Source organism: Corapipo altera, unplaced genomic scaffold (genome assembly GCF_003945725.1).
Source record: "Corapipo altera isolate COAL_440 unplaced genomic scaffold, ASM394572v1 202, whole genome shotgun sequence".
NCBI classification, from domain to species: domain Eukaryota; kingdom Metazoa; phylum Chordata; class Aves; order Passeriformes; family Pipridae; genus Corapipo; species Corapipo altera.
This window is the reverse complement of record NW_020884980.1, coordinates 1,374,965-1,393,945: the sequence shown is the minus strand read 5'-3', so window position 1 is coordinate 1,393,945 and position 18,981 is coordinate 1,374,965. Positions and strand designations below refer to the sequence as shown.

At 51.8% G+C, this 18,981-nt stretch overlaps 2 protein-coding genes and 1 long non-coding RNA gene across 4 annotated transcripts in view; 2 read left to right on the top strand and 1 right to left on the bottom strand.

Annotated features, from left to right (window-relative positions):
* Positions 1–1,629: 1,629 nt before the first annotated feature.
* RBM15 (RNA binding motif protein 15) lies at positions 1,630–4,976 on the top strand. 2 transcript variants are annotated; one of them, XR_003531314.1, is made up of 2 exons: positions 1,630–4,533; positions 4,870–4,976. XR_003531314.1 is itself a non-coding variant. In XM_027665686.1 (1 exon), exon 1 carries the CDS (start codon positions 1,647–1,649, stop codon positions 4,467–4,469), a length of 2,823 nt encoding a protein of 940 aa, XP_027521487.1. In that variant the 5' UTR covers positions 1,630–1,646; the 3' UTR covers positions 4,470–4,751. The 2 variants fall into 2 exon arrangements, 1 of the variants encoding a protein (XP_027521487.1); XM_027665686.1 differs by lacking the exon at positions 4,870–4,976 and having other exon boundaries at positions 1,630–4,751.
* Positions 4,977–5,090: 114 nt separating this feature from the next.
* On the top strand, positions 5,091–18,582 carry LOC113957876. The gene is made up of 3 exons (XR_003531316.1): positions 5,091–10,342; positions 16,458–16,638; positions 18,296–18,582. It is a non-coding gene; the product is annotated as an uncharacterized LOC113957876 (long non-coding RNA).
* A 124-nt stretch (positions 18,583–18,706) lies between these two features.
* Positions 18,707–18,981, bottom strand: part of SLC16A4 (solute carrier family 16 member 4) — a 14,913-nt gene continuing 14,638 nt past the window's right edge. The window contains exon 10 of the transcript XR_003531315.1: positions 18,707–18,787. The gene's annotated coding sequence lies outside the window, so the exon portion shown is untranslated. The remainder of the gene's footprint in view (positions 18,788–18,981) is intronic.

Genomic DNA, 18,981 nt, shown 5'->3' with positions numbered 1-18,981 from the left:
GTGAAATTAGGGTTTGGAGGATGAGATTGGGGTTTGGTTGGGTAAAATTAGGGGTGGAGGGGTGGGATTGGAGCTTGGATATTGAAATTAGGGTTTTTGTGAGGAGGAATTAGGGCTTAGGGGAACGATTTTGGGATTGTAGGATGCAGGGGCAGCACTTCCAGCAGGGATGGGGAAATCCAGCCCTGCCAGAGCTCTGTCACCCTTTGAACCCTTCTACAACTCCCACAGGCAGAGCAGAGAGGGGGAAAGAGGAGGAAGAGCCCAGGGCACCATATGGCAGTGGGAACCTCACAAAATATAGGGATTAGAGCGGGACTGGGATCCTCAGAAACACAGGGATTAGAGCGGGATTGGGATCCTCAGAAAACACAGGGATTAGAGCCATTCCTGCCCCACGGGAATGCCTTTTCCCTGACGCAGAAGCTGAAGTGGCTCCAAACCTTCCCCTCAGGCCCCTCAGGCCCAACCCTCAGGCCCAACTCTTCCCCTCCCCAGGCCACTGAGCCGAGCTCCAGCTCCCCGAGGAAAGATGAAATAAATCGGCATAACACTGTTTTTCTGAAGCTTTAAGTAGGCAATATTAGCAGTGGTTCGGAGGCTTCGAGGCAGAACAGGGCCCTGCAGCTCCTCAAGGTCCCACAGCGGGCAGAGCAGGGCAGGGCAGGCCCAGAGCCCTGCGGGTCTCCCACAGCCGCGCCGGGAGCGCTTCCCTGTATTCTCTGGGGCGGATGCGTACAAAGAAACAGTGAGAGGGAGGAAAAAGCGCCGACTGTAGCCGAGCTCCCCCCCCTTCCCACCCTGGTGGGTTTGTAGGGGGATCTGAGGGGACTCACGGGGACCACAGCCCCCCGCCCCGCCTCGCGCCGCCGCCCGGCGCGCTCTGAGCCCTCAGCGGCGGCCGCGCCGCGAGCCCCGCCGGGGAACCCCCCCCCCCCCCGCCGCCACCAATGAGAGCCGGCGCAAACGTGACTGATCCCCGCTGCACCCAATCAGATGGCTGAGGAGATTTTCTCCTCCAATGGGGACCTGAGGGTGGAGTCGCGCGGAAGCGCGCGCTTCTCCCTGAGCGGCGTAAGGCTCAGCCAATCAGAGAGGCACAGCAACTGCGAGTGGTGACCAATGAGGGGAGGGGGCGGGGAAAGAGAGGCTCGCGAGAATTCCGGAGGGACGCTGGGAACCCGCGTCTGAGCGAGGGGGCCAATGGAGGAGGGCGGGGCGGGGCGATAATAGCTGGCAGGTAAGGCAGCCAATCAGAAGGCGGACATAAGTTCCTCCCAGTGGCCGACGAGCAGCGAAAATCCTCCCGTGGTTGAACCGCCACGATTGACAAGCCGGGCCGCCCAATCAGAACGCCGCGCCCTTTCTAACTGATCAATGAGCGGGCTGCGGCTCTCCCCGCCCCTCCCTGGGGGCAGGCGGGCGGACTGACAGCATGACAAGCCAATGGGAACGCGGAGCGCCGGGCGGTGGGCGGTATCTCCCCGCGCAGGCGGCCAATGGGCGCGGGCACCGCCCCGGGCAGCCAATGGGAGCCGGGGAGTGGGGGGGCGGCGGCGCGCGCTGCCGGCGCGGCTCCCAAGATGGCGGCGGGTGCGTGAGCGGGGCGGGCGGGAGGCCCCGGCGGGAGCGCGGCCGCCGCCGCCATGAAGGGCAAGGAGCGCTCGCCCGCCAAGGCCAAGCGCTCCCGGGGCGGCGAGGACTCGGCATCCTCCTCCTCCTCCTCCCGCGGCTCCAAAAAGCCCAGCGGCTCCTCCGGCAGCGGCGGCGGCGGCTCCAACGGCGGGAAAGCGGCGGCGTCCGGCGAGAGCAACAGCGGGAGCGGCCGGCGCGGCGCCCACACGGACAAGGGCCGCGCCGGCAGCCGCGAGTACGAGAGCGGCGCGGCCGCGAGCGGAGGGGGCCGGCACGGCTACAGCGGGAAAGCCGCGGAGGCGTCGCGGAGCAGCAGCAGCCGCGGCAGCGGAGAATCGCGGGCGGCCGCCGCCTCCTCCTCCTCGGAGCCGGGCGAGTACAAGACGCTGAAGATCAGCGAGCTGGGCTCGGCGCTGAGCGACGAGGCGGTGGAGGACGGGCTGTTCCACGAGTTCAAGAGGTTCGGCGACGTGAGCGTGAAGATCAGCCGCCTCCCGCCCGGCTCCGGCTCCGGCACCGACGAGCGCGTGGCCTTCGTGAACTTCCGCCGGCCCGAGGACGCGCGGGCGGCCAAACACGCGCGCGGCCGCCTGGTGCTCTACGACCGCCCGCTGAAGATCGAGGCCGTCTATGTCGGCGGCGGCAGCGGCCGCCGGCGCAGCAGCCGCTCCCCGGCGCTGCTGGACAAGGAGTCTCCGTACGGGGCGGCGGCGGCGGTCGGGGCTGTGGCCGCGGCCGTGCGGCACCCGCCGGCCGGGGCCGCGCAGCGGGCACTGTCACCCGCGGGCAGCGGCGGAGCGCTGGGATACCGGGACTACCGGCTGCAGCAGCTCGCCCTGGGCCGGCTGCCGCCGCCGCCGCCGCCGCTGCCGCGGGAGCTGGAGAGGGAGCGGGACTACGGCGGGTTCTACGAGGCGCGGGTGCGGCCCGCCTACGGGCTGGAGAGGGTGGCCGGCGTGGCGGCGGCCGGGGGCTTCCGCGGAGGAGGAGGAGCAGGAGGAGGAGGTGGTGCCGGAGCGGCCGGCGAGGAGGAGATCAGCCCCGAGGATGACCAGAGAGCCAACCGCACCTTGTTCCTGGGCAACCTGGACATCACCGTGAGCGAGTCGGACCTGAGGCGGGCGTTCGACCGTTTTGGGGTCATCACCGAGGTGGACATCAAGAGGCCGGGCCGCGGGCAGACCAGCACCTACGGGTTCCTGAAGTTCGAGAACCTGGACATGGCGCACCGGGCCAAGCTGGCCATGTCGGGGAAGGTGCTGCTGCGCAACCCCATCAAGATCGGGTACGGCAAAGCCACCCCCACCACCCGGCTCTGGGTGGGCGGCCTGGGGCCCTGGGTGCCCTTGGCCGCCCTGGCCCGGGAGTTCGACCGCTTCGGTACCATCCGCACCATCGACTACCGCAAAGGGGATTCCTGGGCCTACATCCAGTACGAAAGCCTGGACGCGGCGCAGGCGGCCTGCACGCACATGAGGGGCTTCCCTCTGGGGGGCCCGGACCGCCGGCTCCGCGTGGACTTTGCCGACACCGAGCACCGGTACCAGCAGCCCTACCTGCAGCCCCTGCCCCTGCCGCCCCCGGCTCACTACGAGCTCGTGGCAGAGGCGGCTGCTTTTGGGGCTCACCGGGGAGCTCCCCCCGACCCTCTGCGGGGGGCCCGGGACAGGACGCCACCGTTGCTTTATAGAGACCGTGACAGAGACCTTTACCCCGAGACAGAGTGGGTGCCCCCGCCACCCCCTGTGCGGGACAGGAGTAACCGGGCGGCTGCCTACGACCCACTGGAAAGCCTGGAGCGCCGCCGGGACGGGTGGTCCTTGGAGCGGGACCGCGGGGAGAGGGAGCTGGGCAGTAGCAGTCGGGATCAGCCCAGGAAGCGGAGGCTGGCGGAGGACGGAGGCCGGCACTTGGACCGCTCCCCCGACAGCGAGCGCTCCTCGTCCTCCCGAAAGCGCCACTGCCTGGCCACCAGCTCCCCGCCGGACCGCAGCCCCGAGCTCCTGGGGGGCCGGGAGCGGTACAGCAGCGACCCCGAGCGCTCGTCCCGCCTGCTCCTCTTGGAGCGACCGTCCCCGGTGCGGGAATCCCGCCGGGGCAGCCTGGAGCGGGGGCAGAACGAGAAGCGCGACCGCAAGAACTCGGCGGAGCGCGAGCGGAAGCACCGCGGCGGTGCCGCCGCCCAGGAGGGCAAGAGCCCGGCCAAAAAGGATGAGCGGGCGGCCGAGGGAGGCGGGGGAGGCTCCCGCCTCAAACCCCCTCCCCAAAAACAGCAGCAGGACGGGGCGGCGCAGGCCGGGGCGGCGCCCAAGCTGTGCCTGGCCTGGCAGGGGATGCTCCTGCTGAAGAACAGCAACTTCCCGTCCAACATGCACCTGCTCCAGGGGGACCTCGGTGTCGCCAGCAGCCTCCTCGTGGAGGGGGCCACGGGGGGGAAGGTGGCCCAGCTCAAGATCACCCAGCGGCTCCGGCTGGACCAGCCCAAGCTGGACGAGGTGAACCGGCGCATCAAGGTGGCGGGGCCCAATGGCTACGCCATCCTCTTGGCCGTGCCCGGCGCGGCGGAAAACCGCGCGGCCGCCGGAGCCGCCGAGCCTGCCACCACCTCCACGCAGAGGCCGCTCAGGAATCTGGTGTCCTACCTAAAGCAAAAGCAGGCTGCAGGGGTGATCAGCCTCCCCGTGGGGGGGAACAAAGACAAGGAGAACAGCGGGGTGCTGCACGCCTTCCCACCCTGCGACTTCTCCCAGCAGTTCCTGGACTCTACGGCCAAGGCGTTGGCCAAATCCGAGGATGACTATCTGGTCATGATCATTGTCCGGGGGGCGTCCTAAGGGCCCTCGTGTTCTGTTCCCAACCCTGCCTACTCCTCCACCCAGCCCCTCCAGCGTGTGCCAGGTGCTATGGGATACAGCCTTAGCCAGCCCTGTTGTTATTTTAATTAGACCTTTGTTTGTAGGTGACTTTCCCGGCCTGATTTTCTGTTACTACGTTTTTCTATAAAGGTAGAAGAAGCCAGAGAGGTTGGTTTAGGCGTAGTGTGAATAGGATATTTTGAGAATTCCCTATCAGTGGGGACAGCAGGGAGGCTAGGCCTGCTTTGATTTACAAAAAAATAAAAAAAAAAAAATAAGAAAAACGAGAACTGGGGAGGGGGAGGGAGGGGGAAAAGAAAAAACTCCCGTCTTCTTGATTTTGATTCATGTCCTTTTTTCATTTCATGTTTTTTTAAAGCAAGTCCAAGAGCTTGTCCTCCGACAGAGCTCCAAACCCAACAGACCAGGTTTAAAGCACTCGTTGGAAATGGAAAACCACACGTTTAGTGACAGACTGGTCTCAGCTCCTTTTTTGAGCCTTTGAAATTCCGTGTGGGCCTTGGGGATCCCTTCCCTTGGGAGCTGGAATGGTTTCCCCTTTGGGTCGAGTGGATCAAGGTTGATGTTTTACAGGTGAGCAGCACCTGCTCTCGGTGACACAGCAGAACACAGTTCCTTTTGGGAAAGGAATTCCTTTCTCATCCAGCCCTCCCCCCACCCCCAGGTGCATGCACTGAAACTGGGCTTTTTCCCAGGTGTATCCCCCCGTTTCCCGGTGTATCCCGTATGTTTTGGGTTTGTAGCAGTGAGGAGGTTTGGTGACAAGCTGGGAACTTTGTTACAAACCAGGAATGTTGTGCTCACTCCTGTGTGCAGGAAACAAGGAGGTGCTTTAAGGAGAACTTGAGTTCTGTTGTGGGTTTTTGGTTTTACTGCCTTTTTTGTGTTTTCCGAGAATTGCAGGTACAGTGGGGTCTGGTTCCAAACTCTGAGTAAGTAAGTGCTTCTCTCCAGAGATGCTTTTAATTCTGGGATAATTTAATTACATAAAAGTTCTCATTAACATTTTACCTCTTTGTTAATAGCAAGGAACTGCTGTCTGCTACGGACTCTTCAGGTACAGTGCAGTGGGCATTACATGAGGTTTATAATTTTCTAGGCACCTGCAGGAAAATGATTTTAGCATCTTGGAGAAGTATTAAAAATACTCCGAGATGCCAAGGTTTGAGCTCTTGTTCCTGTGATTCAAGGATGAAACAGTTCTGCTTTTTTTATTTTTTTCTTTTCAAAGAACACAGTTAATTTTCTCTTATTTTTCCCCAACAATTGGGCACTTTTCTTCAACTGTCTCAGCCACTTTGGTAATCCAGGCATTTAGGAGGGAAGAAGGGATTTAAATCCCCGAGGGGGATCTAAATCCCCAATGCTCTGTTTAACAACCAAAAGGATGTTGCAGCAGCTTCTAAACTGAAGTGTAAATCTGACTGTATCCCTTTACAAGCCCCAAAATTGTGATCTTGCACTTAAATCCAGAATGTAATCTTGCATTTAGCCATGTTTTCAGGGATTTGGGCCACGGAAAAGCGACGCTGCTCCAATAGTTTCCTTGGGTGATGGATACAGGGATGGGTTGATTTGTGGTACAACTTGATCACATTTAAAATGGGGAATAGGTTGTGAATAGGAGATGAAGGAGGAAATGTCTCGAATGTATTGTGTGGGTGTAACTGAACTTGCTTGAGTTTCTGCCACAAAAATAGAAATTTTTGTTGCTGAGCCACTTTGATTCCTTTATCTGCCTGGAACGAGTGGACACCGTGTCCCAAGAACTAAGAATTCCAATGTGGCAGGAGATTCTGGTTTTACAGCTACTTTTCTTTCTAAATGAGAAGATAAAAGCCTCATTTAATGCTCTTAAATTTGAGGGGTAAAACTCAGGAGTTCTGGGTTGTCCTTCAGCGTGAATGTAAGAGATGGCAGAATTCAGCTGTTCAGCTTCCTATTAACAACGAGAATTTTGGGGAATGACACCTTAAATGCAAATCACTGTGTTTTGGAATATCCAGAGTGTTTACCACTTAATGCAAAGAATGTTTTGGTTGGAGCAGGTGTCTGTTGTGTGTCAGCAGGGGATCAACTCTGTTCAAGTGCTACTTGTGTTCAGAGGGGGTTTTCTCATTGCATCCGACACGAATCATTTGCAGAGTTTTCTAGGAAAGAAACTTGAACCTCTGGGAAATTCAAATCTGCCCCAAACCAGGAAAAAAAAAGCACTAATGTTTGTGTTGGACACTGGAAGTCGCTGAGAGCAGCGTTTGTTCCGCTGAGGCATAGCAGGCACCTGCTTAAAAGCCCATAAAACTTGGGGTCAGCGTGGCTGGTCAAGGCAAACTCAGTGTGGGAAGAGCATCCTGGATGCTCTTCCACCTTTTCTTGGAAAATCCTGGTGGTTTTAACTGCCACTGGTTGTTATGAGCCAAATTGTCCTACGCTGGAGAGTGAAAAGGAGCAGGTGAGGATGTGTTTGACTCCAGGTTTTCTGGCTCCTTATTTCGTGGAATTATCTCCTTTAAATCTGGTTTATTTGTGGTGGCTGCTCTGTTTTGCAAGCAAGGATTTTAACACCCTTTGAGGGTTCTTATGGCAAAACATTGAGTGGCAGCACTTTGCCAGCCGTGGATTCCAGCGCTGCCATCCCGCATGGGCTGTGCTTTCCTCCTTGGTCTGAGGGATTCCCCATTGGAGTAACTGTCCACTGAAGTTGTCTTGGCCAGGGCTGAGCATTCAGAAGCCCGTGGGTGATACCACTGTGTGCAGAGCAAAGTAGATGTAGCAGTTGTTGGCTCTCTCCTTGTGTCTGGCATTCCGTTGCTCTGGCGAGAGCTCGGTTTTCCTCCACATTGTGTGCAGCTGATGTTCCTGTATTTCACTGGTGTGTTGAATTAGCCTGGAAAAAGGATGTCCTTTTCCTGAATCATTTCACCCTTGTGCTTTATGCTTTAGGGAAAGAACCTCAAATGACTCATAGTTTTGTTGGAGATTTTAGTTCGTTGGGTTTTTTTTTTTTCTTCTTTTAATTAGAAACATTACGCAACTTTCTTGGCCTCCATCCAGTTGCTTTGTTTGCTCCTGTTGAGCTGCTGTGGTGGGAACACCAAGGTTACTCTCAATCCAGAGGTTTTAGGGTCAGAAATACCAACACATCCTTGTCAGCATTGCAGAGAGAAGGGCCAGGCAGACAAATCTTGCCTTCTCTCTTTTGTTTTCCCACGAGGATGTTAAAGATGGAATATTTCAGCGACAACTTTCTTGGCCCCTGTGGAGAGCAGAGAATGAGTGGAAATTTCTTCCACGGGTTTGGGAACCCTCTGGTTGATGGCAACTGAGGTGAAAGGCCTCAAGTGTTAATGGGAGAGGAGGAGTGAATCAAAATTGTGAAGACAGGTTCAAAAACTCTGAGGACTCAGGGAAAAAATGGCTTGGAAAATGGTAATTCCTGGCTCTAAGTGAAACAGTGTTGAGGGACTCCTGGGGAGTCTGTGTGCCCAGAGGGGAAGAAATGATGCCGTGTGGCTCTAGAGCTTTTGGGGTTCTTTCCCCTTTGTCCCCCGCTTTGTAGCATTGAAGGACAGATATTCCAATGATTCATAGACTGAACGATGAGGTGATTTTTGTATCAGGCTTAAAACAGCCCGGCTGGTTCAGAGAATGGTTCGTTGAATATTCAGCTTCTTGCAGTTCTGATTGTGTGCGAACCATGGCTGAGAAATATGACTTGAATAGTAACAATTTTCAGTTCCATGGGGTGTGTCTTTGATTTGACCTTTCCTTTACTGTTGGCGCAGCCAAACGAGGGCAGAAGAGCTGTGTAACAACACTACATTTCATGGTTTTGGTGATAAGTTGCCTTCAGGAAATAACCCTGGGAGGAAAGTCAACCCAATTAGCCATAATTGGGTTGGTTTTTCTCGTGGTTAAATGGTTTCAATGTGTCCCATCAACTGTTACTGCAAGTTGGGTAATCCTCAGTACTGTAAGCCTAGTTTAACCTTGGTCCAAAACGAAGCCCTGCACTACTTGTTTTGCATCTCTCCCTGGAAGGCGACTTCATTCCGAGGTTTTGTGCCCTTGGGTGGAATTGGTGCTTTTTGAAATCCAAGTAGAATATTCAGAAAGGCCTCGTAGCTGTTTATGTTCATCTGTATAATGTAGGGAGGGGGGAAAAAAAACCCAAATCTGGTGTAAACATTTGTATTGAAATAACGTTTTCTTTCCTCCTGCAAGCAAATCTGGTGGACTGCAGAAGACATGGGATACCAAGCTCTAAATGGACCTTTGGGAAGAGAAGCTGTGGCTTATGTGGAATTTCCATGGGCCTCCTGATGGAAGAAAGCTTATCTGTTTAGTATTTGTGCATTTTACTAAAAATGGCAGCTTTAAAAAAAAAAAAAAAGTTGTGTATCTGCTATTGTGATGCCAATGCCCGTGTTTTAAGTGGAAAAAAAAAAATGACCTCTTTGCTTTGTGCTGTGTACACAAGATTGCTGGAAAAAAAGTAAAGGAATACCCTTTTTATGGCTCACACAGCTTGAAAGTAGCTGTCACTCAAACATGCGCTCACAGTTGAGCTGATTTTGTTTCATTCTAAATAAATTGTTTCTTTTGAGGAAAAATGGTTTTTCTGCCTGGGAGTTGAATTGACGACAAACGTTTGGCCCCGGTGTTGGCAGCGGAGGGGTCCCTGCTGCTGCTGCCCCGTGTCTGAGCTGATAGTTGTGGGGCTTTGAGCAAGAACAGGGGAGAGAAACCGACACCTTTTCGCGTTGACCGACCTGTTGTGCCAAAGCGGAGGAATTCTAGTTCACTGCCTTGCTGTGACCCCCCCTGGTTTGTGGTGAAAAAGGGGGTCACTCGCTGCCTCACTCCTCACCGGGACAGGGAAACGGTCCTGCTGCTGGCACACAAGGAGCAGGGAAGCACCACCCTGCGTCTCACAACTGTGGCCAAGTCTTGGGGCTTCGCTGGTCGGAAGAGCCGGAGTTCCTGAATTTTTTAAGTTTCTTGATTTGCTTTGTTCACCCAGCGCGTTTTGCCTTTAGTTTTGATTCTTGGTTGTTGGTTTTGTGTTTTTTGTTTTTTTTTTTAATTTGGAAGAAAAAAAAAAAAGGTTCGAGATTGCTTTGAATGTTGCACGTAAAAAAAAAGCCACCTTTGCACCAAAATTGCCAAAAGAAAAGAGAAATGAGTCCTTAAGAGTGTTTAAGTGCTGTTAATAAAACGAGGCGCTCCTCTGTCTCCAGGGGCTTTTCAGCAGTTGTGGGTTTAGTGCTGAATGGATGAAGAGTTCCTGAGAGCTGGAGGCGGTAATTTAAACCTTTGAGTTGGTGTCTCAGTGCCTTATTTTGACTGGTTTTGAAGCCAGCACGCCTCGGATGTGCATGTACCCTGCTCACGCCCCAGGGTCCCCTTGCAGCCGCCTCCTGGGGTCAGCAAAAATCGGAGGCATCCCGAAAATCCCGTGCCGCGTTCTCCTGTGCCGGGGGCTCCTGGGCCGTGGAAGCTGTTCCCGAGCAGGAGCACGACTCCACGTTTGCTGCAGGAGACTTCAGGGCGTGTTGGAGGACCGTCGTCAAGAGGAAGCTGCCCCTGTTGCATCGTTGGCTTCAGAACCTCTTGTGGCGTTGCTTGGGTTCAGTTAATGTGACGTGCGATGAAGACGCTTCGAGTGGCACTTTGCCCTGATTGCCTTGACATACTTTAACTTCCGTGGATAACGAACCTAGTGCTGTCATAGTGCAGGATCTTTGCTAGGATGCAGTGCCTTCCAACCTACGGATGCTCTGCAAGGTGCCTGTTCCCGGGGCAAAGCGCTGTGTAAATCCCTAAAACAGGTAAGGGGGTGGAAGAGGTTGGACTGAATTGTAATGTGAAAGAAGTTTGTTGTTCTTTTTTAATCTTGATTCTCCAGTTGACTAACTCTTACTAACGTGTTTTATTCCATCGACGTGCTGCTCCACCTGCGTTGGGAACGGCAGCAGTGGATCCAATTCTGTGTTTGTTTGGGGTGTCCCGTTAACAAACAGGGCCATGTAGACCAGACTAAGGGTCCTCAGCTTGGCAAGCTGGAGCTGTTATTTTGAATTCATGAACTGCTTGAATTAACGCTGCTTTAACCCAGAAGAGTGTTTGTAATCTGTATGTGTTGATAAGGAAAAGCCAAGCCAGTGATTTGGCAAATGATCTGCTTATGGGATGCTGCTGGTGTAATAATGTAAATTAAGCTGCTTGTTGTAAATGGGAGCAATTGTAGCTGTGTCTGGTAAGGAGGGGAAGGAATTGAGGAGGGGAGACTCGGGACATGCTGTTTCTTTTAGAAGTTGGTGTTTGTAGTTAAAATTTATATCTTTTGCAATGTGTTCCATGTGCTGTTAAGATCCAACCTCTGAGTCTCATTCGAAGTCTTGTACAGAAGGTTTGGGGTTGGTGGCAATTAATGGCAGCTGTGTTTCAGCCTCTTTACCTAGGCTGGGGGAAGATGATCACATGAGTGATCTGTCAGTGTAACCAAAAAAAAGGGGATGTTTTTGGCACCTGCTCCAATATCCAGGTGTGTGTGTCAAGTCTTGGGCACCTTCCCACTTTTTGGTTAAGCTTTGACTTGTAGGTGGCTGTTCCAGAAGATTTCTACCTCTCTGCCTCAGATTTCACTGTGTATTTAACTGGGAGATTGTTCCCTGTCTCCTTTACATTATGTATTTATTCCAGGGACTTGGAGTTATCGTGGGATGTGGTGTGGGATGATTCTGCTGTGGACACTTTGTGCCAGCAACTTGTTTTTCGGGTGCTGGGTCTGCCTTTTGAGAGGGTTAGAGGGATGTTCCAGAGACCAGGCTGCTGTTAAAATCAGTCTCTTGGAAGGGTTAATATGCACCATATTAATTTGGCTAATGAGACTTCTGGGGAAGGTGGATTTCTAACGAGCACCATTTAATTTAACTGCGCTGCAGCAGAAAGCAGCGCAAGCGGATTAGTCAGGAGCCAGTTATTGGAATTCACACTTTTTTTAGGACTGTGCTTTTACCAGCTGCAGCTGAATTAATAAGTCTCAAACATCAGATGGCCCAGATTCTACTCTTGGCCAATAACAAGCTTATGTTGGCCTTATCCTGCTGCTTTTACTGCAAGATGGCAAATGCTCCTGGAGGATTCACTCCTGCCACGTGTCACGGGGGTTGGGACAAGACCAGAAGGGTTTTGGTTGAAACCAAGGAGTCTGCAGAAAGAGCAGGGAGAGGAGTAAAAAGGTTTTGAGGTGATGGATTTGTGACTCCCATGGGGTCTCCTGCAGTCATTGGCTCAGAGCTGTGTGCTGAGTGTAATTAGAGCTGGCGTGGGATCCGGGTGAGGTGTAAACTCCTAAGGCAGAGTAAGGTTTGAGGGACTGGATCAGCTCCACACGGAGTGATGGGTTTAAGATGAGCCTCCTGTTTGTCTGTGTGCTGATGGAGTTGAGGTGCCTCTGGTAGGAGCAGAGAACATGAACGCAGTGGCCCAAAGGTCTCCTCTCTGTCAGTCCGTTGTATCCCACTCCGGGAATGTGCTAATTAGCCATGGTTGGAACACAGAGGTGTGGATGCTGGGAAAGGTGCTGCTGTTGCTGCAGGTTAATGAGTTGCCACCTCCCAGCCCCACTCCTCTTCCCAAGCCCTGTGTGTTGTCCCGGGTGGGGATGGGATGGGATGTGTGTGCCCGTGGCCGGCTCAGAGCAGCGGATGAGCTGGAGATTAGTTGTGGGTCACGGCAGTTTTATCTCCTTATCTCCCTGCCTTGACCTTCACACCCAGTTCTGCAATTGGATCTGGAGATTTTCAGTTCCCTTCGGTATTTCCTGTCCCCAGATCCGGTGATAGGTCAGCCTGACTTTTAGCAATGCTCACAATTCAACCCAACCCCAAACTGGCAGATTTCCCTGGCGTCTCTCAGTGATCCTTCAGCCTGTATCTGCTTTCATGTGCACGTTCTGCATTCCCAGCCTGTAAAATTAGACATTTGAGGGGTGTCTGAGGACACACGTGGGGTGCAGGAGGGTTTGAGTGAAGGGAAGCCAGTGGGGTCTCACAGGGGGGCTGTTAAGCTCTGGTTGCCCATGGAGAGGACCCTGGTGCTCTCTGGACCATGGTGGGGTTTGCAGCCCCCTTGGCCAAGGGGTTGCTTTGGCTGTTGCTGGGCCAGCCTGGGGTGCTCCAGCTCTGACCTGGGCTGGGCAGAGGTTTGGGGCAGGATGAGGTCTTGAACCACCTGTTGAGCTGAGGCTTGTGGGGAGGACGGGGTGAGAAAGGGGGTGTTGGTGTTTCTCGTGCTGCTCCTCTCGGGTGGATGAACACAGGGCTGTGTCCAAGAATACAGGACTCTCCATCAGGAACTGCAGTGACAGGACAAGGGGGAATGGGTTCAAGCTGAAAAAGGGGAAATTTAGCTTAGAGATATGGAAGACTGTGGTTGCCCCATCCCTGGGAGTGTCCAAGACCAGGTTGGACAGGACTTGGAGCAGCCTGGGCTAGTGAAAGGTGTCCCTGCCCATGGCAAGCTGTAGAATTGGATTAATTTTAAGGTCCCTTCCCACCCAGACCATTCCAGGATTCTAAGACCTACTTTTTCCCATCTGCCAGCTCAGCTTTCTCCTATGGCACAGATTCATTCCTGGCTCTCAGATATCTTGAGTGCCTTTGCTCTTCCTCCAGGCACTCAGAGCTGCATCCCAGCAGCAGTTGGAGTCTGGGAGAGCCCAATCCCAGATATCCCATCCCTGGGACCACCCTTGTCTCAACCAGGGTGGCTTTGACTCCCTTTCCCTGCCTGACCAAAGGCTGGAGCTCAGTTTATTGATGTTTTATTCATCACTGGAGTGTTGTGAAGACACTCTTTACCTCTTCCATTCCAGGGTACAATCCCTGCTCCATTGGGCCCACGTGAGGAATATCTGTAGGGGAAAGTTTTGCAAAGCTTGGTGGTGGCTTTGGAGGCAAAGTCTGCTTTGGCAATGGGACTTTGCCCCATGAATTACTCTGGAATTGCCCGTGGCCCTGAGCAAGAGTTCCCATCTCCTTGTCATTACTGCAGGCTGGGAAATTCTTCCATGAGGATCTCTCAGCTAAAGCTGAAACTTCTGATTTTCCAAATACTTGATTTGATTTTTGTTGATTACAGTTGCTGCTAAATTCCCATGGACTTCGTTGAAAACCCATTGTGGTACCTTTAAAGCTTTTTATTGTTATTTTCTAAACACCTCCCACCTCCTGGGGAGGCTTTTATCTCCCTGGAAGTGAAACTTTTTAATCCAGACTCTGCTGAATTTCAGCCTAATAATGTTCTGCGTTGTAAACACGGCTGCAGGGCTGGAACCAGCTCCCAAAAAAGCCAAATGTTCCTGTTGTCAGTGGGTTTGAGGGCGAGTAAACAGCAGAAACCACACATGGTCTCTGGCAAAGCGGGTGAAGGAGGAGCAGCCGTGTTTCCTGTTGCTGGAAGGCCCTGTTGTCAGATCCTCACCCAGCTGTTTGAACTTGCTTTGTGCTTTTGTCATGTGGCTTAAGGGAAAAGCAGAAACCTCAGGAGTGCTGGGAGCTGGAGCATCTCTGGGGTGTGTCGTGGCCACCACCCCAATCCCAGACTGGACACAGCTGTGAAAAAGCCTCTTGTCCTCCTTTAAAATCAGAATTACGTAGATTTTGTCCCCCTGAGTGTCCTGGAACCTGACCCTGGTGTTTCTCACAGTGGGTTTGTGTTTAAAGTGACCGAGGTGCCAAGAAAGGGTCAATGTGAGATCCCAGGTCATGGGTTAAACCCAAAAATTCCTGCCCCTCACCCTGGTCCCAGCCCCCTGAGTGTCTCTGTGATTCCCAGCCAGTTCTCCAAGCAAACCCATTCCCACAGACGTGCAAAAAACAGCTGCAATAATTCCAGCCCAGCCCTTGGAGGGGATTTTATTGCACGATAAAGGTTGTTCCTTATTATACAATAAACATCAGGATCAACTTCCTCTGGATCCAGTGCCTGGGTTTATCTGATGGCAGCATCTGAGGAGTGCTGGGGAAGTCACAGCTTTGGTTATTAGAGATTATTTTTTTATCAAGGGCAGAGCCTGACCATGGAGACGTTTACTTTGTGAACTTTGGAAGGGCTGAATCCACATTTTAAAAGCTCTTCCCTGACTTTCCATGACCCAGAGCATGTTTCTAGGAATACAGAAGGAGGAAGGGGCACCTGCAGCTGATAAGCAGGACCCTCAGTGATGTTCAATGACTTTAATTAATCTAAAATATTAATATAAAATAATTCAAGTGTGAGTCAGGGATGCAGCTTCCTCTTGTGGTCTCTGATTGCACCGACCTCCAGAGCTGGGATAGGCCTGAGCTGTGTCTTAGCAGCTTTTAATCCTGGCATGTGTAAAACCACTTGAAGAAAGTTTAGGACCCAGCAGGTGCCCACCCCAAAAATCAGTCCTGCCAAAGCCTGGCACAGGCTGGGATCAGATCCAGAGGGTGCCCAGGCTCCTCCTCCAGGATTACACCTGGGAATCACTGACTAACAATGGAAAAAGCATTTCCTCCTCCTGAAACCTCCAGGGAGCTTGGGAGCTGTTTGGATGGCACAAACCCAGGATTAACTCCTTGACTGCAGCAGTGTGTGCTGCAGTGTCTTGTTGGAGGAGCCAATTCCATGTTTTTTCCTTGCTTTCTTAATCCTGTGGTGTTAAAATTAATCAGGATTCAGGGAACCAGTCCCCTGTCTGTTGGTGCTGAGAGAACTAATTATCTAAATGAAGTTTTGTTGATTTTTTTTCCAAAGGAACTCAGGCGTTGTGCCAGGTTTTTGTTGGAATACAGTGAAAATTGGGGACTGGCTGTTTCCTTGGGCTCCTGGGAAAACCCTTTGGTTACTCAGGCTCTGGGACCCTGGAGGGCACAGGATCTTTTGGAGGCATCTTTAGTGTTTTGTTTCTTTGCACCGTGAATTTGAGAAGATTTTTAAATCAATGAATCTTGGTTAAAATGCTTCCAGATGGGATTTCCCATCAGGATCCAGCTATGGTGTGTTACCCCACGGGCAGAAGATGAGTTTGGGGCAGGAAAATGTTCCACTGAGGGACTCCAGACTCGAGTGCTTTTACAGGGTTTTTTATTTATTCCAAGTTAAATTATTTTCTTGGAAAGATCCAGGAGGTTATTGGTGATTTCTTTGCAATACAAAGTGTGGAGATGCTGCTTGTGAGGTCCACGTGGGTTGGAAGCAGGAGGGAATCCAATCCTCTGCTCCTGGTCCAGCACCTTCCCAGGACCAGGAGGGATGGCTGGGAGGGCTCCACCTTTAAACAGCATTTTATTTGTGCTGAAGATCATTTTTAGCCATTGCTGCTAGCACATTTTTTTCTGCCCTGTGCTCTGCAGTTGAGAAAGGGAAGAGTTTCCCTTGAGTAAGGGAAGGATTTTCAGGAATAATTTCTTCGTGGAGTGGGTTGTTAAGCATTGGAATGAACTTCCCAGGTTGGTGGTGGAATCACAGCCCTGGAGGTGCTCGAGGAACACCCTGCAGGTGTTTGAGGATGGGGCACTCAGTGCTCTGGTGTGGCTGAGAAGGGGGTGTTTGGTCACAGGTTGGACTTGATGACCTTGGAGGTCTTTTCCAACCTTAATGATTCTGTGAAGGGAGTGGGGACGAAAGGACTTTTCCACTCAGCCTCAGAGATCACACCTTTTAACTTCATTTGTGCCCCAGCAAACCCTGCTCTTGCATTTGTCCCAGCTCTTACCTATGCAAAACCAGCTTTAGGAAGTTATTTGCAAGATGATTTCACTGGGATGGAGAAATCTCCCTCTGGGCAGGTCTTCCCACCCTCCACTGTTTGTTTCTCTAATGCACAGGTTCTGTTTTGCAAGTAAATAAATGCCTTTGATTTTTAGAGCTGCAGAGAAAACTGAAACATCTGCTCTGTGCTTCCCTTCCCAGCCAAAGGTGTGAGCAGAGAAGTGTGTTTGACCACCAGATGTTACCCTGAGCTTGATCAGCTGAAAGACAAAGGTTTGAAGACTCTTTTCCCACCTCCCATCCAGATGGAAGGACTCCCAGGGCACTGTTATTTTCTCATTATGGACACTGGTTTCCTGCACATTTTTTGGATAGACGAGAGGTAATTGTGGCTGGAGGAAGGCACTTTGCCCGTGCACGGGTGTTGTGGGGCAAAGAAAGGCTGGTGGTGCCCATCTGGGAGGTTGGATGCTGTGGGAAGTGGGATCTCCTGAGCTTTCCCGAGGGAACAAGCACTTGGTAGGTCCATTTTGCTAAATGAGGGTAAGGAATTGGTCGGATGGAGAGGACAGGGAGGGCTCTCCTGGAAAACCTGGAGGTTTGGAGGCAGCCCATGTGTTGGAGCACACAGGGTGGGAGGGGTGACACTGGAAGTTGCTCTGTGGTGGCAGAGCTGAAAATCTAACAGGGATTGTGCTGAAAGGATGAAGGTGTTGAGCAGAGAGGTTTTATTCCCAGGGATTGAGCAGAGCCTGGGGAGTCCTGTGGAGTGAGAGCCAGGGGGGCAAGGATGTGGTGGGTTGGCTCTTTGTCCCCACATTGCTTTGGCCTCACACTGTTAATAACTAAAAGCTCTGCTGAGCTCAGGGAGATGCAGAATAAGAGGGTTTTAAAGGTTTTGGATTGGAAAACCTGAAGCCAAATGTCCCTCACAGCCCCTGTTACAGCAGCAGACCAGGTGATGTTTGGTTTGCTCAGCAGGAGAGTGAAGATCTCAAATGTTTCAAGAGGTGGAAATTCAATTTTTTCACTAAAATCATCATCTCTGCTGTGGGAGGGCTTGACTGAATTAGTGCAGGATTGGCTGAGCCAAACTACACAGCATCAGCTCCCCTTCCTAAACACCAGTGCCTTAAACTCTTCTTAAATAATAATCTTCTCCTTAAATCCTGGTGGCTTGGGAAATGTCCCCCTGGAGATCCTGTCCTGGATACAGACATCAGCTGGTCCATCTGAATGCAGAGTGTTTGATGTTGTGTTTTGAGGTGTAAAAGGATGGTGGTTACAGTGTAAAAGGACCATTCCCAAAGCACTTCCTTCCTGTGGATTCCTGGGAGAAGCTACAAAACGAACCATTTTGTAGCATATTCCCCATTCCCTTTAATTTTTCCTGGTTTAATCACAGTTTCTCTGCCACTGTGTAGTTGTGTAACTGCTGAATTTGGTCCATCATCTATGGAGGAGCTTTTTTTACCTATGACAATAGTTCCTTTATACTTTTATAATATTTCATAGCTTTTTATTAAATATACACCACTTAATTTTGGGCTTGAAATGACCCATTTGACAGTTTAAAGGAGTGTTTCTGTTGGGGAAACAACTGTCTTGATGCTTTAATATTAAAAGAAAGGGATGAAGAAAAAAAAGAGTGAGGAAAAAAAGGATAATTAAATCTCTTTGCAATTTAATAATAAAAAAAAAAGAGAGAGAGGAAAAAAGAAGGATAATGCCAATGGCTGGAATGAATCCTATGATATTCCAGGCTGACAGAATAATTTCAAACAATAATAATGCAAAAAATTGCAACTTCACTACTAGAAAGGAAGTCATAGCAGCTGTGTTGTGTCTTGACCTTCAAAATTAAATTTATGGGATGCTGGTTAAATACAGGCTCAGCATTGGAGCTGCCTTTGTGTGCACATGGAATCCAGGGAATCTCTGGGTGGTTGGGAAGGCGGGGAAGGGCAGAGGAGGCTGAGGTGGGGTTTGGTCTCTGCTGTGTTTTGGTTCTGGTTTAATTAGACTGGTTTTGCCTCCAGGTCATCCGAGCTGTGGGAAATAACAGATCCTGGGAGATGGAACTGCCACATCCTTCCTGCAGGAAAAGAGGGCTCTGTGGAGCAGCTGTTGGCCGGATCCTCATGGAAGTATCAGCCTTATCTCCCTGTCCTGGGGTCCCTCCCCACGGCTCATCGTTTGGGTCTGACTAGAACGAGCTCTCTCTGTGCTCTGGCACTTGGGAGCTCCTTTGCCACCTCTTTCCAAGAGGTGACTCAGCTTTGCTCCTGGGAATGCTCAGGAAGCCAAGGGATGGCTCAGGTTTGGAACTGTCTGGATGAACACACCGGGATTAAATCCAAGCTCTGGAAAAGCACAGCTCAGGAGCAAAGGCAGTGACACCCAGGTCCAAGGGGCTTATTGTTCCCATCAAATGACACTTTAGGCTGTGAATCTCTCAGGTGGCTTTAATGAGGAGAAATATCCGGGTATCCAAACAGAATCTCATCAGGAGCAATATCCAGATATCCAGACTTAATCTGATCAGAAGAAATATCCAGATGCAAACCCATAATCTAATCAGGAACAGTATCCAGATATCAAAACTGAATCTAATCAGGAGCAATATCCAGATACAAACCCATAATCTAATCAGGAGCAATATCCAGATACAAAACCATAATCTAATCAGGAGCAATATCCAGATAGATATCCAGACTGAATCTAA